At 40.4% G+C, this 20,068-nt stretch overlaps 1 protein-coding gene and 1 pseudogene across 2 annotated transcripts; both read right to left on the reverse strand.

The window, feature by feature from the left end:
• Positions 1-150: 150 nt before the first annotated feature.
• LOC143554941 (calmodulin-7) lies at positions 151-3,601 on the reverse strand. The gene is made up of 2 exons (XM_077044599.1): positions 3,496-3,601; positions 151-584 (listed from the first exon to the last, which is right to left on the reverse strand). The coding sequence occupies exons 1-2, from the start codon at positions 3,569-3,571 to the stop codon at positions 211-213; spliced, it is 450 nt and encodes a 149-aa protein (XP_076900714.1). The 5' UTR covers positions 3,572-3,601; the 3' UTR covers positions 151-210.
• A 1,955-nt stretch (positions 3,602-5,556) lies between these two features.
• Positions 5,557-19,759, reverse strand: LOC143554942 (uncharacterized; annotated as a pseudogene). Its single transcript, XR_013139111.1, has 7 exons — positions 19,736-19,759; positions 11,037-11,189; positions 8,263-8,808; positions 7,307-7,447; positions 6,982-7,072; positions 6,837-6,905; positions 5,557-5,813 (listed from the first exon to the last, which is right to left on the reverse strand). The product of XR_013139111.1 is annotated as an uncharacterized LOC143554942 (transcript).
• Between the last annotated feature and the right edge of the window lie 309 nt (positions 19,760-20,068).

Below are 20,068 nucleotides of genomic sequence, written 5' to 3' on the forward strand. Positions count from 1 at the left end.
TATATATATTTTTTAATTTTATAACTAGGTATGTTTCAAACAAGTTAAAAGACTCAAATATGAAATATACGGACGAACATTAAGGCTATTTCTTATTCCTAGAAAGCGTATCAAATCCTTATCGATTATAACAGTCATAAGATAGATAATTAAACATGATCCCACAAACCAATATCCTCTGGAGTAATATTAATAACCACAAACTTATTATTACTTAGCCATCATAACCTTAACAAACTCCTCATAGTTGATTTGGCCATCACCATCGACATCCGCCTCTCGGATCATCTCATCAACTTCTTCATCCGTAAGTTTCTCCCCGAGATTTGTCATCACATGACGAAGCTCGGCAGCAGATATGAAGCCGTTTTGATCCTTGTCGAACACCCGAAATGCTTCCTTAAGTTCTTCCTCTGAGTCGGTATCCTTCATTTTTCGGGCCATTAGGTTTAGAAACTCAGGAAAATCGATTGTCCCATTGCCATCTGCATCAACCTCGTTTATCATGTCCTGGAGTTCGGCCTCTGTTGGATTTTGCCCGAGGGATCTCATCACGGTTCCAAGCTCCTTTGTCGTGATGCAACCTATATTATATACGCTGTTTAGCAATAACAATTATATTTTCACATAATAGACAATCTCACTAATAGCAAAAGTTACTGATAGAGTTTCAGGAGAGTAGATTTCCGGCTCCAAACTAGTTTTAATATTTTTACATGGAAAGTAAAGCAGCTGAGGGTTAGCGGGCCCAATCAACATAAACCCGAAAATTGTGTCAGTCACGTAAATTCAACCACTACACGCATATTCACGAGTGGGTTGACTTGAACACGACAACTTTGACCCTGAAATCTCAAGTTTTTATTGTTTTCACATATTAATAATTCAATTTTACATTTTACAACAAAAAATAACTATATAATACAATTAGTATAAAATCTTATGTAAATTCTCTTTTCAACTTTAAATGTTGGCATAAGGCATAAGCTGCCTAACCAATATAATTTAATGGAGTTAAGTGTCATTTTAGTACATGTGGTTTGATCAACTACGCAACTTTAGTACTTTTTTTGAATTTTTCGCAACTAGCTACTCCATGTTTCAAAAACTGGTCATTTTAGTACTTTTTCGTAACCCGTTTAATTTGTCCGTTAAGTCAAGGGCATAATGGTAACTTTAGTTATTTTCTTTATTTTCTTTTAAGCTTCTTCCCTTCCCCTTTAATATCATTCAAACCCTAATCTCATTATTTCTCAGCCGCTTAAGTTTCTTCGATCTCGGTGGCAAAACAGGTAATTTGCGAGATTCCAGGTCAGAATCGAAACTATACGGGCCGGAATCGAATGAATCGAAAATGTATGGGTTTTTAATTGAGTTTGATTCTTGGGATGTTAAGGCGAAATTTAAAGTGGGTTCGATGTCTAAATCCAAATCTTGTGGGCTTTCTTGAGATAAAGACTCGTTACTGCTCCGACTGGTGTTATTATTATTATTATTATTATTGCTGTTACTGCTCCAACGATCATTTTGGAGTTCAATTCGAAGGTTTCATGTGAAATTGAGATATGTGTATTTGAATTTGGGTGAAATTAGAAGTGGGTTCTTGAAGATTTGATTTGAATCAAGAAAGTGAATTGAAATTGAATTGGGGATAAATGTGTTCGAAGGTTTTAGACGGAGAGTGTTTGTGGGTCGGGTCTTGGCCACCTCTGTTTGAGCCTCTATTTTCATCTTCTTCTTGTGCTTCAACAAGCTCTACCTTGTTGTAGGTTGAATGCTCTGTTGTACCTTCTTCCACCATGAATATTATGATTTGGAAAGCTTAAAAGGTGTTTTTGTCAAATGGGTGCTTCAAGATTTATTGGGTAGGTGTTAACATCTCAAAAAGCTTTCAGATTTGAGGGCTTTTCAAGAAGCTTAAAAGAAAAAAAATAAATAAATAAAATAACTAAAGTTACCATTATGCCCTTGACTTAACGGACAAATTAAATGGGGTTACGAAAAAGTACTAAAATGACCAGTTTTTGAAACATGGAGTAGCCAGTTGCGAAAATATTTAAAAAAAGTACTAAAGTTGCGTAGTTGACCAAACCACAGGTACTAAAATGGCACTTAACTCTAATTTAATGTATAAAACACATTTAAAAATTATATAAAAGATACATGGGTTAAACGGGTTGACCCGACGGGTTCGAGCAGAAAATGTTTAAACCAAAACCTAACCTGTGAATAAGGTAATCAAAACAACAGCAAGACAAAAAAGCACTAATAATATTATTTTCACATAAAAACCAAAATTACAAACAGGAAGTAGTAAATGACAGATTACATATTATCCAACTAAGCCATTCCTGAATAACAAAATTGACAACTAAAAAAGGGTTCCAATCCATGATGTGGTTTTAACTCTAATAATGTGTCTAAAACTTGCAACAAAATGCAGAAAAATTTTAAGAACGATTAACACGAATGATTTTTCGTTTGTAACACAATGTGCTCCACGTAAGTGATTTTCATGATGTCTAATCATACTCATACAAAAATCCAAATTAACACATAGCAATTGAAAGGTTATGACACAATAGAACTGATAAATAAACATTATAAGAATAAGAGTTATTGGATTTTAATAATCCCAATTTTCACCTATTGGCCGGGACTAATCCCAACTTTGAATGCATTTTTTTCAGCAATCCCATACATATTTTCCATGTAACTTTGAAAATACGCTTAAAGCTGGCACTGCTTGTAAACATTTCCTGAGCTGGGATTAATAAAATCCAATAACCCATGGAATAAAAGTGTAAATAAAAGTAAACACATATGATCAGGTTCACAAAACACCCTATTTAATACCCTAGTTTTCTAACTTGAAACAAAATCAAACTAATGTTGCAGGATCAGGGAGGGTTATACAAGTATCCAATTCTCTTTATTTGATATTAAACTTTCAACAGTTTATTTCAATTATAATTTTAAGAATTATAAACTAAAAAGATGAAAAAACACCAAACAAAATGTATCAATTATATCTAGGGCTGTACAAACTGCTCGCCGCTCACTCGGAAATAGTTAGTTCGATTTGGCTCGGTTTGGAAATGAGCCGATTGGTCCGGTTGGGTTGGGTTTGAAAACTAGCAAAGCCTCGCTCGGTTTGGTATATATATATATGATTATGATTTTTTATAAGTATTTTAATTCTCCTGGCTTGAAAGCTCAATTGTAAACCCTAACCGTTTTCTTGTTAACTTTTGAGGTTGAGACATTTTAGACTCTTAAAATTGAAAAGTTTGTACGAAACCAAGTCATAACCAAACCAAATCAAGTATGAGCACGCCTGCGTTCGGTTCGGTTCGGTTCCGTTCCGTTAGGCTGGTGAAAAGCGTTAGCTACATCTGGCGATTCATTGCTGAATGATATTATATATCACAAAAATAAACGTGTATTCCAATAAGATGATCGTGTTGAAATTGGTATAAGAAAATGATTAAATACCGTCGCCATCTTTATCGAAGAGGCTGAAGGCTTCCTTGAACTCAGAGATCTGGTCATCCGTCAGCTGATCTGCCATTGATAGGATTCAATTCAATTCAATTGGAATGGAATTGGGGGAAATGAAAGAGAGAGAAATGATGATAAATTATTTAGGGTTATCATCAATTATATTATACTCCGTGGTCCGTTTATCAATTTCGTTGCCTCCGATTTCACCGCTCTCCCTTACCCTCCCTCTATATTTTTATAAAATTATTACTACTACCTTTATAATTAAACTAGTTTTTATCCCCCCGTATTACGGGGTTGATTTATATTGTTTGTTCTAATATTTTTTTTATTTTTTGAATTTATATTTTTTTATTGTATCAAAGTTAATAATATACTTATGGTTTGATGATAAATTGTTTCACAAATAAATGAGATGTTATAACCCGGTTTAAAAGGTATATGGTTTTGATGAGACCCAAGACCGTTTTATTTTTTCTACTATAAAATTGGTTTTTTTAATTATAAATAATATTTATGAAAGTTAATAATATACGTATGGTTTGATGAGACCCAAGACTTGTTTATTTTTTTTACTATAAAATTGGTTTTTTTAATTTAAATAATATATATATATATATATATTTTAAAATAAATAAGATATTAATTTTTAGTATATCCTATTTTATAGGATTTTTACATCAATAATTTGGTGAGAATAATTTTTTATTTAATGAGATGTTATAACCCGTTTAAGGAATATATGGGTTTGGTAAGATCCATACCCATGAATTCGGGTCAAATGCATGAGAAGCCTCCATTTAAAATTCAAGCAAATCTGGTGACTCCAAAAAAAGGGGGAGCGGCCACATCGCGACACCTAGGATTTTTGGATCTTCGTTTATATATATTATAGATATATATGATTTTACTTTTTAAAAATACTGTTACCAAAAAAACTAATAAAGTAATAATAATAATAATAATAATAATATTAGTCAAACAGTTGTCTGTATAATATGTGATTAAGATAATAACTTTGATATAGTTTCACCAACCATATTCATGTTTTTTCTAACTTTAGCTATTAGCTATTGTTGCTACAAATGATATGATATTTCTCGTCTTTACCATGTTATTATTAGTCTTGTGCGATTTTGGACTTTTCCATTGCCACACTGGACTCTACTCCTTTATTCACGATCTTGTGTTCTTCGTTATTAACCCTAGGTTTTAATGCGCAACCGCTTGCCACTTTCCATCAGTCGGCTCTATTTTCTACACGGTTACCAACAAAAGAGTTCATATATTCCAACTTGCCCCTTCCAGTGTTAGCAAAACTACCCACTTTGAGATGTCTATGGCTTATGGAATAGTTCCCTCTATCCAATGATTTCACTAATTTTCCAGTTAGCTCCTAATGCGGAATGGTTAACCATGGAGATGCTGAAGTATGCTAGCCCTTAATGCATCTATCACACCTAGCCTTCCATCAAGGATTGGAAGGATCACTTTTTTATGGATTAAGAAGTCTACTATTCCCTGGGCAATGCATTGGAGAGACCATGATCCTTCTTTCAAAGAGTGACCTTTTGCACCAAGTTAAAAGTTTTGATTTCTAATTTCTACTAACAATTTAGGTTTTAGGCTTTAAAAAAAAGAGAGAGAGTTAATCTAAGGAGCATAAAATGTTAAAAACTGAAAACTTAAATGGGTTGAATGTCTCAATGAAGAATTAAACTAGTCAAAATAATCAAATCACAAAGACAGAAACCAAACTTAACACAATTAAAACATTGAGGTGAATTCCAAACAGGAATGCGGGTGTCAGTACGGACATCGGTACCTAATAACCAACAAAAATTCTACGCATTCTAATTGGTACTTAATACCTAAAACTACCGATACCGTTTTACCAGATACCATAGACTAGATCGGTAGGGGTACCAGTATCTCATCCCTAAGTGTGGGCGTCAGTACGAACACTGGTACCTAATAACCAATTACACGCCATTCATCATATGTCATGAGGATGTTGCTAGTCTACTAAAAATTTAAGGTTTAGGGTTTAGTGCTTATAAACACAGAAATATGATTAGAAATCATAAGTTTAGAAGTTAAAACATTTCCAATAGCATAAGATAGAAGAAAGAAAGTTGAGTACAACAAAGAGCAACACCTACTGAAAATCAAAGACCTAAACCGACAGTACGGCCATCTCTTCGACGAAGCCCCGCTGTGTACTGCTTCTCTAAGTCGATCTGGAGCTCTTTCTGCTTCTCGGCTAGACTGCTGTCTTGGGTCTCCGGTTTTGGCTCCGCCTTCACACCCTACAATTGGCCATACCAACCTCAGACTCTAAAACATATGTTAGTTTATCATCATCAATAGACATCTTACACTTAAAAGATGGTAAAACGGGTTAACCTTTTTTATGTGTCGTGTTAGGTTAAATTGTTCAACCAAAGCAAGGCCCGCCTTTTTATTTGTGTTAAAACATTAAACCTAACATGCGCATACGGCATACTTAAAATCGTTTAACTCATTTATCTAAACATGTGAAACAAGTTGACGGGTAGTAATTAAGTACGCATGAGTCGGTTAGGGTCGGTTTTTGGCTCAAACCGAACAAAAAACAAACCAAAACTTCAAAGTTTTTTAACATCGTTCAGTTACGCTTTTTTCGGATTTCATATTGCGGTTTGGGTTTGGTTTTTCCGTTTTACCTTTTGGGCTTGAAAGTTGTGGGCTGAAAAATAGACCTAAAACTTCAGGCCTAATTAATAATTAATTGACTATTATACATTTAGCCTAATATATTTAGGTTACACTATTTATTAAATTCTTAAAGTCAAAATAAAAATCCAGAAATTCTGTTTGGTTTGGTGTTTTTGGTTTCGGCAACAAGCAGAACCAAAACCAAGGCAAAAGATCAGTTTTTACAGAAACATAAAACCAAAACATCAGTTAATGATTGTGTTTGTTATTTCGGTTCGGTTTTTACGGTTTCATGCACACCCCTGGTAGTAATCAAGTTGTAAACGAGTTGACTGGGTTCGTGGGTCGTAAGAAACAGTTAAACAGGTCAACCTAAACACGCCTCACTTAATCAACCAGAACACGTCCCATTTATTAAAAAAAGTTAAATTTGACAACCCAAAAACTGATTATTGTGTGGTGTTTTAAGTCGTCAAAATTGCCAACCATATTTACAAGAAGTTGGGTCGGTCTTTGTTCATTTTTTGGTTTTACCTACAACACGGGTTAGAGACAACCCAAATTCAGCCCATTTATAATTAAATGGGTTGAAACCAACCCATTTATAAATATCATAGAACAGGTGAAAGACTTACCATGAGTTTGTTAAACTTCTCTTGTCGTTCACGGTCAGAAAACATGGATGTATCCCACCTATGAGCAACCTATATTAACCAACAACAATTAGAAAGTGGTTAAAACCACAAATGCTTTTTAACAAAATACAATTATAGTCCCAACCTCTTCAGTAGGTGTGCTCTTCTTATTCCCCATAGCAGCTTCTTCTTTTGATCAGTTGACATCACACCCGTTCCAATCAGATTTCTATTCACTGTCCAACAAATCATTAAACGAATCAAACAAGTATGAAATTGATTCACACGTATTTATAATAAGATAAACGTTAACTATAAAACATACGATTACTATGTGTATTTCAATAACATGTCTTTTTCTTTCATATCTGTTATGAGGTTATTTAAATATGCAAACTAATATAAACTATAAACATTAATTATCAACTTTACTATTTCAATTCTTATATTTTCAAAACTGAAATGTATACCTAACTCTGCAGCCTTCATTGCAGCATCAATGTCAGAATCTTGCACAAAACCTTGCTCTGTGTTTGCTTTACCACCAGAATCTTGACCTTGTTTGGAGCTTGAAGACTGAACTTCATTCACTACAGTCACAGGCTTTGAGGCTAGATCAAGTATTCATATATAAAAAAGGAACAAAAATAAAGGTAATAACAGAGTTTCAATATTGTTCCTAGGAGTGTTCATCAATCGAATCAAATCCTTATTCGATGAATGTGAATCTAGGCATCTCAAACCGATTCGATTCGAATAATGCAAATTCGAATTTAATATTTATTATTCTTTTTTGTTTAGCATACTTATGGTTTCGATTGGTTTTCAAAATTATATGACCAGTAAAGTTTTTTATGGGCTAAAAAAACAACTCCACTAAAAGCCTAAGTCAATTCACCGATTAGTTTATTTTTTAATGTTTAACCTCACCGCTAATTCGCTAATCTTACTTTAATGTTTGATAATTTTGATTTTTAGATTATTTTAATATTTTTCTATTTTGGTTATTCGAACAGATAAATCGACTAGCTTATTCGAACCAGGTTGTGCGAACTTTATTCGAATTTAGTTTTAAAAATTTAAATTCGAATGACCTGATTCTAATAACTCAAATAAACCGAATTCGATACAATAAACACCCCTAATTATTCCAATAAATTCACTACTCGTCTACTCATATACTTTTTTCTAACTAAAAACATCACTCGAGTTTCAAACCCGTCCCACTGTTGCGAACTACTCATATATGTTTAAGCCGAATAATTACCTAGTAACTCAAAATTAACATTTATAAAAAGATTTCACAACAATGGAACAACACTGAAACTTGAGTGGTTTTTGTAGTCAGACTAAAGTTTGAGTGACTTTTATGGAACACAAAAACTTGGTTAATATTATGATATATTCTCTAAATAATATGAACTACCGTCATTGGCGTACTCGGTATCTTTACCCATGCTAAATTTGGACTTCTTTACAGTTACAACACTTTCATCATCAACAGGCTGTCTTGGTTCCTTGAAATATCTATCCTTTATACCCCGGTTCTCCTGATCATAGGACTTCCCTTTCTCAAACCGTGAGTATTTCGGGTCATCCAGATCCTTAGAATCCCTCCAAGAAGACTCTTTATAATGATGACTGGATCGTTTTTCATCCCTGACTTCGTCCTTTTTATATTTATCACGACTACTTCTATGTCCAGAACCATCTCGAGAGTACTTATCAACATTATCTCTTGATCGGCTTTGTTCAAATTCTCTTCTAGAATGCTCTCTTGTACGGGGAGATAACTTATAATCATCACGTTTTTTATAATCATCATGCCTACGATCGTTATAAGATCTTCGGTCACTATTTCTGTTTGAACCACTATCTCTGCTGTAATGGGTTCGGTGATGATCCCTATCTATATCCCTCCTGTCATCCTTCCTATGAGTGGGTGTAGAGCTACGCTCACGAACAGGCTCCCCTGCAGATCAGATTATGTTACTATCTGGTAAAACAACACAAAAAGTATGTACTTATAGATAATAAGTTAATAATAACAGATATTGTTAAGGTCGGGTCTAAAATAACAAGTGGTGCCAGGGAAGAGAAAGGTTGCATTTATCAATACGCGAATTAATCATAATATTAAAGAAGCACTGATACTATTACTAATGACAAGCTTCGTAATTTAGTTATGTTAAGAATATTTTAAAACATCAACATATTAAAAGTTTCTTACCTTATATAAACGATAACAAATGAAAGTACAGAAGCCAACTTACGCCCAGGTATCTACTATGTGCCTAAAACAATTAAGCACCCTATAACATATCCTTCTTACAAAATACAAACAGCAAAAAAGTGATAACACGAGGAGTACGAATGAAACAATACCCCCCCAAACACACATAACTAGCGGAAGAGAGAGGGGTTATAGTAAAAAGATAGAAAGTGTAGCAAACTTTGCATCAATCAATTATTCAAATCTATGGCAGAGATTGCTGTGATGGCATATGCATGTATTAGTAGGAAGTTAAATATGTTGGATTGGATTTTCTAAGCCATACAACTATCTCGACCACATGCGCCCCATGTTGTGTACATCTAGCATCGTGCAACCTCAAGCCAGACCAAACAACAAAGTGAAACAACTAATCCTTTTAGAACTTGTCCTTAACCCTACACCAGAGGGCCTTTGCGTGTCAACCCGAGAAGTTTTCAATGTTACTCTCAGTTTTAACAGTCTCAATACTTCTCTTCAACATTCAATTCACTCATCTAGGTCCTAGGATTTGTTCCATCTCCAGTGAACCTATCAAATGTGAATCACCATCATTGGAAGTCAGTGAACCTATCGGCTATCGCACGTCCATTTACCTCATTGGAAGCCATCAGCACACGTTTTTACTCGGTCCAGTTTCAAATCTTATCGAACCCCAGGCCTCAAGCACCCCCACAATCCTCTTTTCTTCATTTATAGTTCCTTGCATTACATGCACACTTAACAACTTTCACATTTTACACTCAACAAAACCATGGTCATTGCCAACTACATTACTCACCATATTTCCCCTTAACACCAATAACAAAGATCAACACTTGTTTTCTTCTCCGCATATAGGAGTATCTTCCAAGTGATGATAATTTACATCACGGGATCTTAAGTCTCCTAATATTACTAGTATAAGTTCGAACTATGAAACTATAAACGAAAAGATAAAACTCATTTGGTAAATAACCTGATATAGTCTTTGTAAGTAGTTTGCAAGTCAACCTATTAGACGCAATTCATGGTCGACAACTAAAAATGATCCATCCATATAAGGTTGATTATTCTAGTATTAAACAAATTTTGTTTGGAATTAATAGTCACTTCATGATGCTATTATTATGGGTTTTGAATATAAACTGATTCTCAAACAAAAACCACTGTTTGCCTTAAATAAACCAACTTCGTTTGTAAAAATGGTTTAAAACACAAGACTATATTGAAATGTACTGAAGTTTTTCAATTGAATTTTGAGGATTTTATGAACCAGTAAGAGGGGGCTCGGCATGGCTCCAACCAATTACAGATATATTACTTATGTAGATGAATGTGATACCAATAAATAACCAACAGAGAATACTTCAAACTTAAAACCCTTAATCAATTGCATTAAGTCTATTACCATATGACATCATAAACTTACTTGCTATAAATCCTAACTGATAAATATCCAGTGAGTCAGGTCGGGCTGAATATAGGGGGTGAAAATCAAGGGCTAAATTAGTTGAAGTCAAAAACAAGAGCTGAACTCTCAGAAATCAAAGTCAGGCGAGTTTAGTGGAAAAACTAGTGGAGCTAAATTACTGAAGCAGTTATTTATCTTTGTTTACATTATTTCTACCTTAGATGTTTAAGGTTTGAGATGTTCATGATTTTAATTATCTCAGTTATCTTTGTAATCGGAGACTAACCCTTCTTGAATTGGGTCTTTTGTTTCAGTCATCGAATTATTTGCTTGAATCCAATTTCTAGATTCTATCACTAACACTCACTCCACATAACATAAAACACGGCTTGTTCGGTTTCAGTTTGCTTACTAAATAATAAAACCATCATATCCTACCGTTACTTCAAACTTAGTTTGCCCATGTGATCACTCCTGTTACAAATTAATTAAAAAAAACACGACAACAGGTAAAGGAAAAGGTCAAAAAACTAACCATCAGATGAAGAACCGCTTACTGGCGACCTACGGCGATATTTCCTGTTAGAGGGACCATTTGAAGGCTTATGAAATGCCGCTTTAGCTCCAGCAGCAGCAGCAGCAGCAGCAGCATCTGAAGGAGGACGCGAGTCTGAATCCATATTATTATCTAAAACCACATAACACCAAATCAGATAACAACACATAGTTTGATTTCATAATTTCATAAGCATGTATGGTGGAATCAGAAAATAGGTACGAATAATTAAAAAAAAATAGCCTTGTAGCTAAATTCCGTAACAATATAACTAACTGTATTTATTTATTTATTTATTCACACACGAATAAGCATATCAGCAACAGCGTAAATTAAAGTAAACAATTGAAATAGTGAAGTGAAGAGGTAGGTCCCCGCAAAGCCAAGTTGGACCCGCAAGACACACCTTGATGGGGTATATCTGCGCAAAGACCAACTGGTTCCGCAAGACCCGCCATGCTCAGAGAGATGAAGACCTTACACGCAGTAAGCCAGCTGTTCCCGCAGGAAAGCCTCCCTTGGTACAGTACCCTGCCTGTTCCCGCAGCTATGGGTACAAGCTGAGAAGGAAGGCTACCCGCACTAACAGTAAAGCTACACGCATAAGGCACTAACTCTTAATACTTCAGCAATGTCACCTGAAGAAGGAATGAGCAAGGCGGGAATATTCCCGCCCAAAAGAGCCAGTACGTATGCTTCTGGAAGATCTTTTGTACTATACCTGCCAAGGTATGGACAAAATAGACAAGATCTGACCAAAGCAGCCCATGAACCAATCACAGGGTGACAGCTCACCGTCAATAGTACGAGGAGGAGCATGCTCCAGTACAAAATGTCACTATCAGCCGCTGCCTACCCACCAACCCTCATCGTGGCACGTACATAGCCTGTAGTTGGTGGAAAAGGAATAGTACACAGCCGGCCATGTCACTATCAGCCGCTGCCTACCCACCAACCACCAGCATGGCACGTACGAAGCCCACAGTTGGTGGAAAAGGAATATTATACAGCTGGCTGTACCTGCTTGGAAACCTACCTTCGGCTATAAATACTCCAACACCTTGGAACGGTATGACAACAGATCATCTGATATTATCTTATCGTCTCTAGCTATTTCTCTTAATATACACTTATATTCAGAGCAATCTAGTCTGATTCTCACGCCGGAGGGTGGTCACAAGGAGGAACCCTCCCCCCTTCTCAGTGACGAGCTCACGGTGTCTGTTTTGCAGGTTGAGAAGAATAACCATCTTTGCCGGACCTAACCCTCGTGGGAAACATCTACTTAACCCTAAAATTATCCTTAATCTGCCGGGGTCACTTAGTGTTTCTTCATTGGCGCCATCCGTGCATAAAAGCTAGAACTAATTCTTTTTCAGTTTTTTCAAAACCTCTGGAAAGATGGTTAAGGTTACTCCGATGCCAAGGCCAACGAGTGACCAAGAAACTCCGGTAACCACAACCCCAGCTACTGGGGGGAACACCGGCGAGTACACAATTTTTACGAACACTACCCCGGTTACCCAAGCCGGGGCAAGTGCAGTAAACAATCCTTCACTGGGATTCACCGATACCCAGTTGGAGAGACAACAGACGAGGCTCCCCCGCCAAACACTTGATCAAGTTAAAGCGTGGGCGGAAGCACGTCAGAAGGAATTCCAAGCTGAGTTGGATGAACGCTTACGTTCACTCCAACAGGCTGACGAATTCGGAAGCACTCGACAACAGCTCAACATGAGCAATGAGTGCGAGTACTTGGACGATGATTGGGAGGAGTCCGACAGTGACGCAAACCCTCGTCATAGAGCGAAAGGGAAGCGCAAGGAAACGGACTTCCAACCGAGAAGGAATTTTGGAGAAACCTTCAAACCAAGGAACGCGGGGGGGAACCCACGTGACTTCTCCAAAACCTTTAGACCAACTGTTGCAAATGCGGGAACGTCCAAGTTTGCAAGGGACATTGCGGAAGCAATCGCCCCGAAGAGTGCCAAACAGATGTTCAACATCGGCACTTATGATGGTATATCCGACCCAGACGATCACTTGAACAGATTCATAGCGGGGGCAACCGTCAACAACTGGACGGAACCCACGTGGTGTTATATGTTCCAGATGACGCTGGTTGGAGCGGCCAGGGCGTGGTTTGATCGTTTACCGGTCCACCACATCTATGATTGGGCGGACTTCCAACACAAGTTCAGCCAGCACTTCAGTCAACAGAGGAAATATACTGAAGAGCAGTGGACGATCCTCAACTGCGTTAGACAGGGTAACGGTGAGGTGGCGCACCCGCAGGGTAATGGTGAGGTGGAAAGAGCAAATAAGAGCATCGTCGACGGCATAAAGAAAAGACTCTTGGAACACAGATCCGGCTGGGTGGACGAAGTTCCACACGTCCTTTGGGCAAACAGAACGCTGAAAAAGGCAAGTACGGGAGAAACCCCGTTCAGCCTCACTTATGGCACTGAAGTCATGGTCCGGTCGAAATTGGTCTACCCTCACCAAGGGTCTTGACTCAGCCAGAAGACAATGATGCAGAAAGCCGGTTAGACCTTATGCTAACCGAAGAACGCAGAGACTTAGCCGCAGCGCATGAAGAGAATTACAAGCGACAAATGCAAAAATACTACAACACGCGAGTAAAACTCTGCAACTTCAATATAGGAGACTACGTATTGCGTAACAACGAGGCTTCGAACCAAGAGCGCCCAGGAAAGCTGGCCCCGGTCTGGGAAGGACCATACATTATCAAAGAAGTTTTGGAAAAGGGCGCATACCGGCTCGAAAGGCTCGATGGCACCCCCATCCCAAGAACATGGAATGGAGCTCAATTACGCAAATGTTACATGTAGATCAATTCCAAACTTGCAAAGAAAAGGCCTAGAGCCACTTCTAATGGAAATGATTCTCCTTTATCACATTGTGTTGATAGCCTTACCTTTATACTTATGAACTTTCTACACTGATATGCCGGTATTCACCACATAAATAAGTGTGAAAAGAAGTAAGTCGTTGCGTGTGAAAGGCGGCAAAACCCACATAAGCATAAAAACGGTAAAAATTTCTAAGGAAAAGATGAGGAAAACCTTCACGCAGGTCAGATATAGGTAAAGTTTAGCCATCCTACTAAGTGAAAGTGACGGTCTTACCCGCACAATCACGAAAGAGGAAGCAAAACTTTAACCTATTATCTGACACGTTGAAAGGTTAACTTATCCAAAGTACTCAAGAAATTGCTAAGTTAAACTAAAATATGCGTGAAACAAAACATATAAGGTTTACAAGGCAAGGCATTAACAAATAATTTATATTCCATCAAAATTCAAATATTACAAGAATTGCTGGGCATATACCCGCATACAAAAATATAAATCTATTCTAACAGTGGGAAGGGATCTAAATGATCAAGCTTCAGGACCACTCCCGCTTGAACCCGCACCATCAGTTGAGTGTGGCAGTTCAAGGAAAGCCTTGAGAATAGCTAGCCCATCATCAGCAGCAGCAATCTCGTTCACCTTCCCCACCACCGGATGCGGGAAGGCAGCATACTGATTTACTGCCTGGTCATAAGCAGCTTCAGTATCCACGTCATAAAGAGGGAAGTTGGAAGGCGGGATGCCTTGTTCAACAAACCCTAGACCAAGCAGGAACCCAGCCTTTTCCCCATCCTCATGAGAAGCGTTGAGGGCTGCGCTCATAGCATCGTCATAGGATGTGTTCGTGAGAACCCGATGCACAACCTACAAAATAAAAATATATTAAAAACTTTTCTAAGTATAAAGAAAAGCGTGAAGAAACTACGGAACTACGCATGCCTGCGACAACGCTTCTCGTAGAAGCCACTCCTTGGTGACCAGAGCCTCCTGGAGGGCAGCTTGAGCTTCATCACGGGCGCGTTCGGCTTCGTTTTTAGTAAGGTTGGCAAGCAACACATCTTTAGCTGCAGCCTCTTCAACGCCCTTCAGCTTACGCTCAGTGTGGTCAAGCATGCCCCTCTGGTCCAAGATCTCTTGGAGCTTCTTGGCGTCTTCCATGGCCAAGGCATCATGAGCCTGCTGGAGCTTCTCTAATCTGGCCTTAAGTTCTTCAACTTCAGTGCGTAGAGGCTCAGCAACAGCTTCAGCCTTGGTGGCCCTTTCGGTTACGTTCCGTGCAGTCTCCTTAGCCAACCTAAGCTGTTCGTTAACAGCTTGGGTAGCCTTGGAACGGGCCTCGAGCCGAGCCTGAACTTCAACCTCGAGGGCCTTGAAGGCCTTTTCCTTCTCCGCAGCAATGGCGGCAAGTCTCATGTTCTCCTCCCGGATAGCCCGCGCCTGAGCCACTTCCTGGCTACGCGCCGTCTTTAACTTGTCGTTTTCACGACAAAGCAACTCGACGCGCGGCTGCATTCGGGCAAGGAGAATCCGAAGCTCATTCGTCAGCCTACCCTCCTGGTAGCTGGACATGGCTTCCCCCAACGCACCACTTAGGGCGGCGTGGCGTGCCCATTCGACACAATCCGCATCAGTCCGGAGGGTCGTTCCCCGGCGGATACTCCACCGAGGAGCGTACACCTCGTTGAAATCACGAACTGCAATAAAAAAAACAGTTAAAAAAAAGGATGATAAAATGGATAAGGCCAAAATATCCCCACGCACCTGTAGGGTCGACAACAGGTCGATAGGCACCAAACCCATCACCTGAACCCAAAGGATATCCATCCAAAAGGTCAAGGAGATGGGAAGGAGGCAAAGATGGGCTAGAAGCCCCAACCCTGAACGTACCTGAGGGACCGGCCGTAGTCGCCGGCGCCGGAGGAGGCATTGTAGAGGCCCCTGCGGTAGAAACCAACGGAGGTGAACTCACTGGAGGTGAACTCACAACCGTGGCCCCGTCGCTGCGGAAGAACCCGCAGGAAAAACCACCGCCGGCTCAGTGAAGGATTCCGTGAAGATGGCACTGACAGCCGGCGGAGATGATGTTACAGTTGGAACAGTTGCCTCAACGGGATGAGCAACTGAACCAATGCTGCAAACAGGCGCAGCCGCCTGGGTCATCGCCTCGGGTAGGTTGACCAAACCTACCGTCATGGGTCCAGAGATGCTCATTCCCGCTCCACTCTGGAATGCGGTTGCATCCACGCCTGCACGAAGTCAAGATATATAAGTATGATGGCGGAAAGATATGCAGTTAAGCTGAATATAATTTATACTTACGAGTTTTCTTGAGCTTGAAGGTTCTGACAGGCGGGGACGAACCCGATGGAGCCGGCCTCTTAATGCCGGTCACCGTCGTCGTACTGGGCTGCCCGGAGGTGACAGCTGTCTCAACCTCCGGAACAGTGGTCTCACCATCACCAGGGTTCCCCACTGCCTCCTCGCTCTCGGTCTCCGAGTCAGACTGGTTCCCCTGATCGGCAGTGGAGGCAACCTTCGACTTGCCCTTCGCGCCAGCAGCCTTCTTCATCACGAAGAAAGGACCATCTGCGGATTCCTCATCAGAAGATGACAAAATTAGAGGAATTCCAGCAGAGGTTTGAGCATGGGGAGGGTGGGGGTTAAAGAAACCCTTACCTGGCCGCGTGGCGCTCAGAATCTCGTGGCCTGGCGGGTAGACCTCCACAAACCGATCCGCCGTTTGCTCCAGGATGGGCAACTCGTTCTCATCAAGAGCACGAGTATCTAGCCGAGCGGGACCACCGCTCTCACGCGGTTGCAGAAGCGACTGCAAGTTGTTTCCCTCTGAAAATAAAAAGAAAGAAATGGTTAGAGCAAAAACCCTAAATTAGCAAATAATATGAAGCATACCGTAAGGGATAGAGTTTAAACCGTATTCGAGGACGATGGGAATCTGTGGCGCCTCTGCCCCAGCACCTTTCCACACCCGGCTCATACCGAGCATCACCATCCCAGACTCCGCAAATCGGTAAACCGGAGTCTGGATCCGGGAGATCTTGGTAAACCATTCCGCCTCCTGGTAGTTGGAGGCGTGAAGGTTGGGGAGTGCTCTCCCGTTCTTGAATGTCATCGCAATAGGGACGACACGGGCAGAGATATAGAAGAACTCCCGCTTCCAAGACCGAAGACTGCGCTCGGTAGCACAGATCTTCAAACCCTTGATCCGAGTGACCAAGGTGTACCTGCCTTGGATGCACCTCCAAGAGTAGAAAGTCATCAGGCGGTCGACGCGGGGCTCCACACCCAGAATGAGGCACTCCCATTCAAAATGGCGGATCTTGGCGATCGCCATTGGGTGTACCTCCGTCAAGTGTACACCGTGTTTCTCCAAAACACGGTACACAAACTTCGTCAATGGGAACCTGAGATTCCCATAGATGAAGAATGCAGCATACACCCCTATCTTGCTTTTGGGGGCATCGTACACCGTCTGGTGAGGCTCAGGAAACTCAGGCTCGAAAGGCTCGAGCATGAACTTCTTGACGATGTACTGATAAAGGTCGACGGAAAGAGCACACTGGCACTCGCCAGCAGTACTCTTATCGTCATTGTCAGAAGTGGACGTTGGGTTCTCGATATACACGTCGGACTCTTCGGCGGTGACTTCTGGATCGTGAAGGGAAGACATGTTGGGGATGGAAAGAAGAACGATTTCAGGAGAATGCTCGACAAAAGTTAGAGTATTCGCCGGAAATCGCTTAGAAGATGAAGGAAGTGAAAGCGTGAGTTGAGATGCATCCTCTCCTCCCTTTATATACTCATCGCAATGAATGCGATGAATTTAATGCGGATGAGAGAGGAAAGCGCAGGAGCAATGAGAAGATGACACGTGAAAAGCAAGCTGGCAACAGCTGTCGACAGGACGCGTGCCGTAAGGACGCGTGCCGTAAAATTCGCGCCCACGCGCCCGAAAACTCGCGCCCACGCGCCTGAAAAAGCGTCTGGAATGACCATATAATGTCACGTCGCCATAACTTCCTGCATGTCCTGAAACTGTCAGAAGAAACCGTCGGAAGACGCTAACGTCCCTTCAACAGTTTGGACTGTTCTTATCCTTTCACCAACTCTTCGAATTTCAAAAAAGATTCAAAAAGACTCAAAAATAAGAGGGAATATACCCCCTTACCTTGGGAAGTAAAAAACCATAAGACAAGTGCGGGTACAGTGTCAAGGCGAAACCCTTCACATACTTAGCACTTGCAGGGAATTGAAGCCAGGAAGGATCTTATGGGCCGTGCTTGCGGAAAGGGAAATAACACCTCCGCATAGCGGGAACGTTGAGAACTAGCTTGTTTGAAACTTCAAGGCGGAATTGGTGGTTTAACATAACTGATCACTATGTCCAAAACTACCAAAACCTCGTGGAGAGCCTATACAAGTGAAACTCAACGCTCCCGACTTGTGGATAGGTTAAACACCTACCCGCATCATAACCAAATATCAGGCAGAAAAGTCAGGAATTTCTGCAAGTGACATTAGGAAAACCGCGGGAAGAATCCCCACGGAAAACCTTAAAAAACAAAAACCTCTTTCAAAACCCCTTGCTTAAAGTCCAAAAGTTCACCTCACTAATTCATGAGAAGAACAATGGACTGGGGGGACTTGAAGAGGTAGGTCCCCGCAAAGCCCAGTTGGACCCGCAAGACACACCTTGATGGGGTACGTCTGCGCAAAGACCAACTGGTTCCGCAAGACCCACCATGCTCAGAGAGATGAAGACCTTACACGCAGTAAGCCAGCTATTCCAGCAGGAAAGCCTCCCTTGGTACAGTACCCTGCCTGTTCCCGCAGCTATGGGTACAAGCTGAGAAGGAAGGCTACCCGCACTAACAGTAAAGCTACACGCATAAGGCACTAACTCTTAATACTTCAGCAATGTCACCTGAAGAAGGAATGAGCAAGGCGGGAATATTCCCGCCCAAAAGAGCCAGTACGTATGCTTCTGGAAGATCTTTTGTACTATACATGCCAAGGTATGGACAAAATAGACAAGATCTGACCAAAGCAGCCCATGAACCAATCACAGGGTGACAGCTCACCGACAATAGTACGAGGAGGAGCATGCTCCAGTACAAAATGTCACTATCAGCCGCTGCATACCCACCAACCCTCATCGTGGCACGTACATAGCCTGTAGTTGGTGGAAAAGGAATAGTACACAGCCGGCCATGTCACTATCAGCCGCTGCCTACCCACCAACCACCAGCATGGCACGTACGTAGCCCACAGTTGGTGGAAAAGGAATATTATACAGCTGGCTGTACCTGCTTGGAAACCTACCTTCGGCTATAAATACTCCAACACCTTGGAACGGTATGACAACAGATCATCTGATATTATCTTATCGTCTCTAGCTATTTCTCTTAATATACACTTATATTCAGAGCAATCTAGTCTGATTCTCACGCCGGAGGGTAGTCACAAGGAGGAACCCTCCCCCCTTCTCAGTGACGAGCTCACGGTGTCTGTTTTGCAGGTTGAGAAGAATAACCATCTTTGCCGGACCTAACCCTCGTGGGAAACATCTACTTAACCCTAAGATTATCCTTAATCTGTCGGGGTCACTTAGTGTTTCTTCATGAAGCAATTAAATAAGTGAAATTGAGAGAGTCAACATCGAATAAGCTTTCAATAGATCTATTATCTATGTAGACAGTGTGAATTTTGGTAGCGTATTATTATGTATAAATACAACTAGTGAGTGATGAGAAGGAATTGGAATGAAATAGAAGAATAGTTTACCGGAAGTGATGAAGAAGGATGTCGGACGGGTGACGTTAGGGTTGTATTATATTGTATTGTATTGTTTCTAATGAATTTATTCGACCAAGTAGATCCTATTCTCTGGTCTACTAGCTTAATATCGTATAAAGCTACATAAATTGATCCCTTTTTTTATTATTATTTTGTTTTTAATGAGAAAATTATGATTTGTGCCCTTTGCTATATGGGCCGACATGAATTGGTCTCTGGCCGGTTTCGTCATCCCGATCAATGAATCATTCGAATTCTTTTTCACTAAAATCCTTTGAATTCATAGGTTCCATCGTTCCCATTGCTTCTTAATTAATTGTT

Source organism: Bidens hawaiensis, unplaced genomic scaffold (genome assembly GCF_021521415.1).
Source record: "Bidens hawaiensis isolate Kalapana, Puna unplaced genomic scaffold, B.hawaiensis_p1.1 tig00017886_1, whole genome shotgun sequence".
Taxonomy (NCBI): domain Eukaryota; kingdom Viridiplantae; phylum Streptophyta; class Magnoliopsida; order Asterales; family Asteraceae; genus Bidens; species Bidens hawaiensis.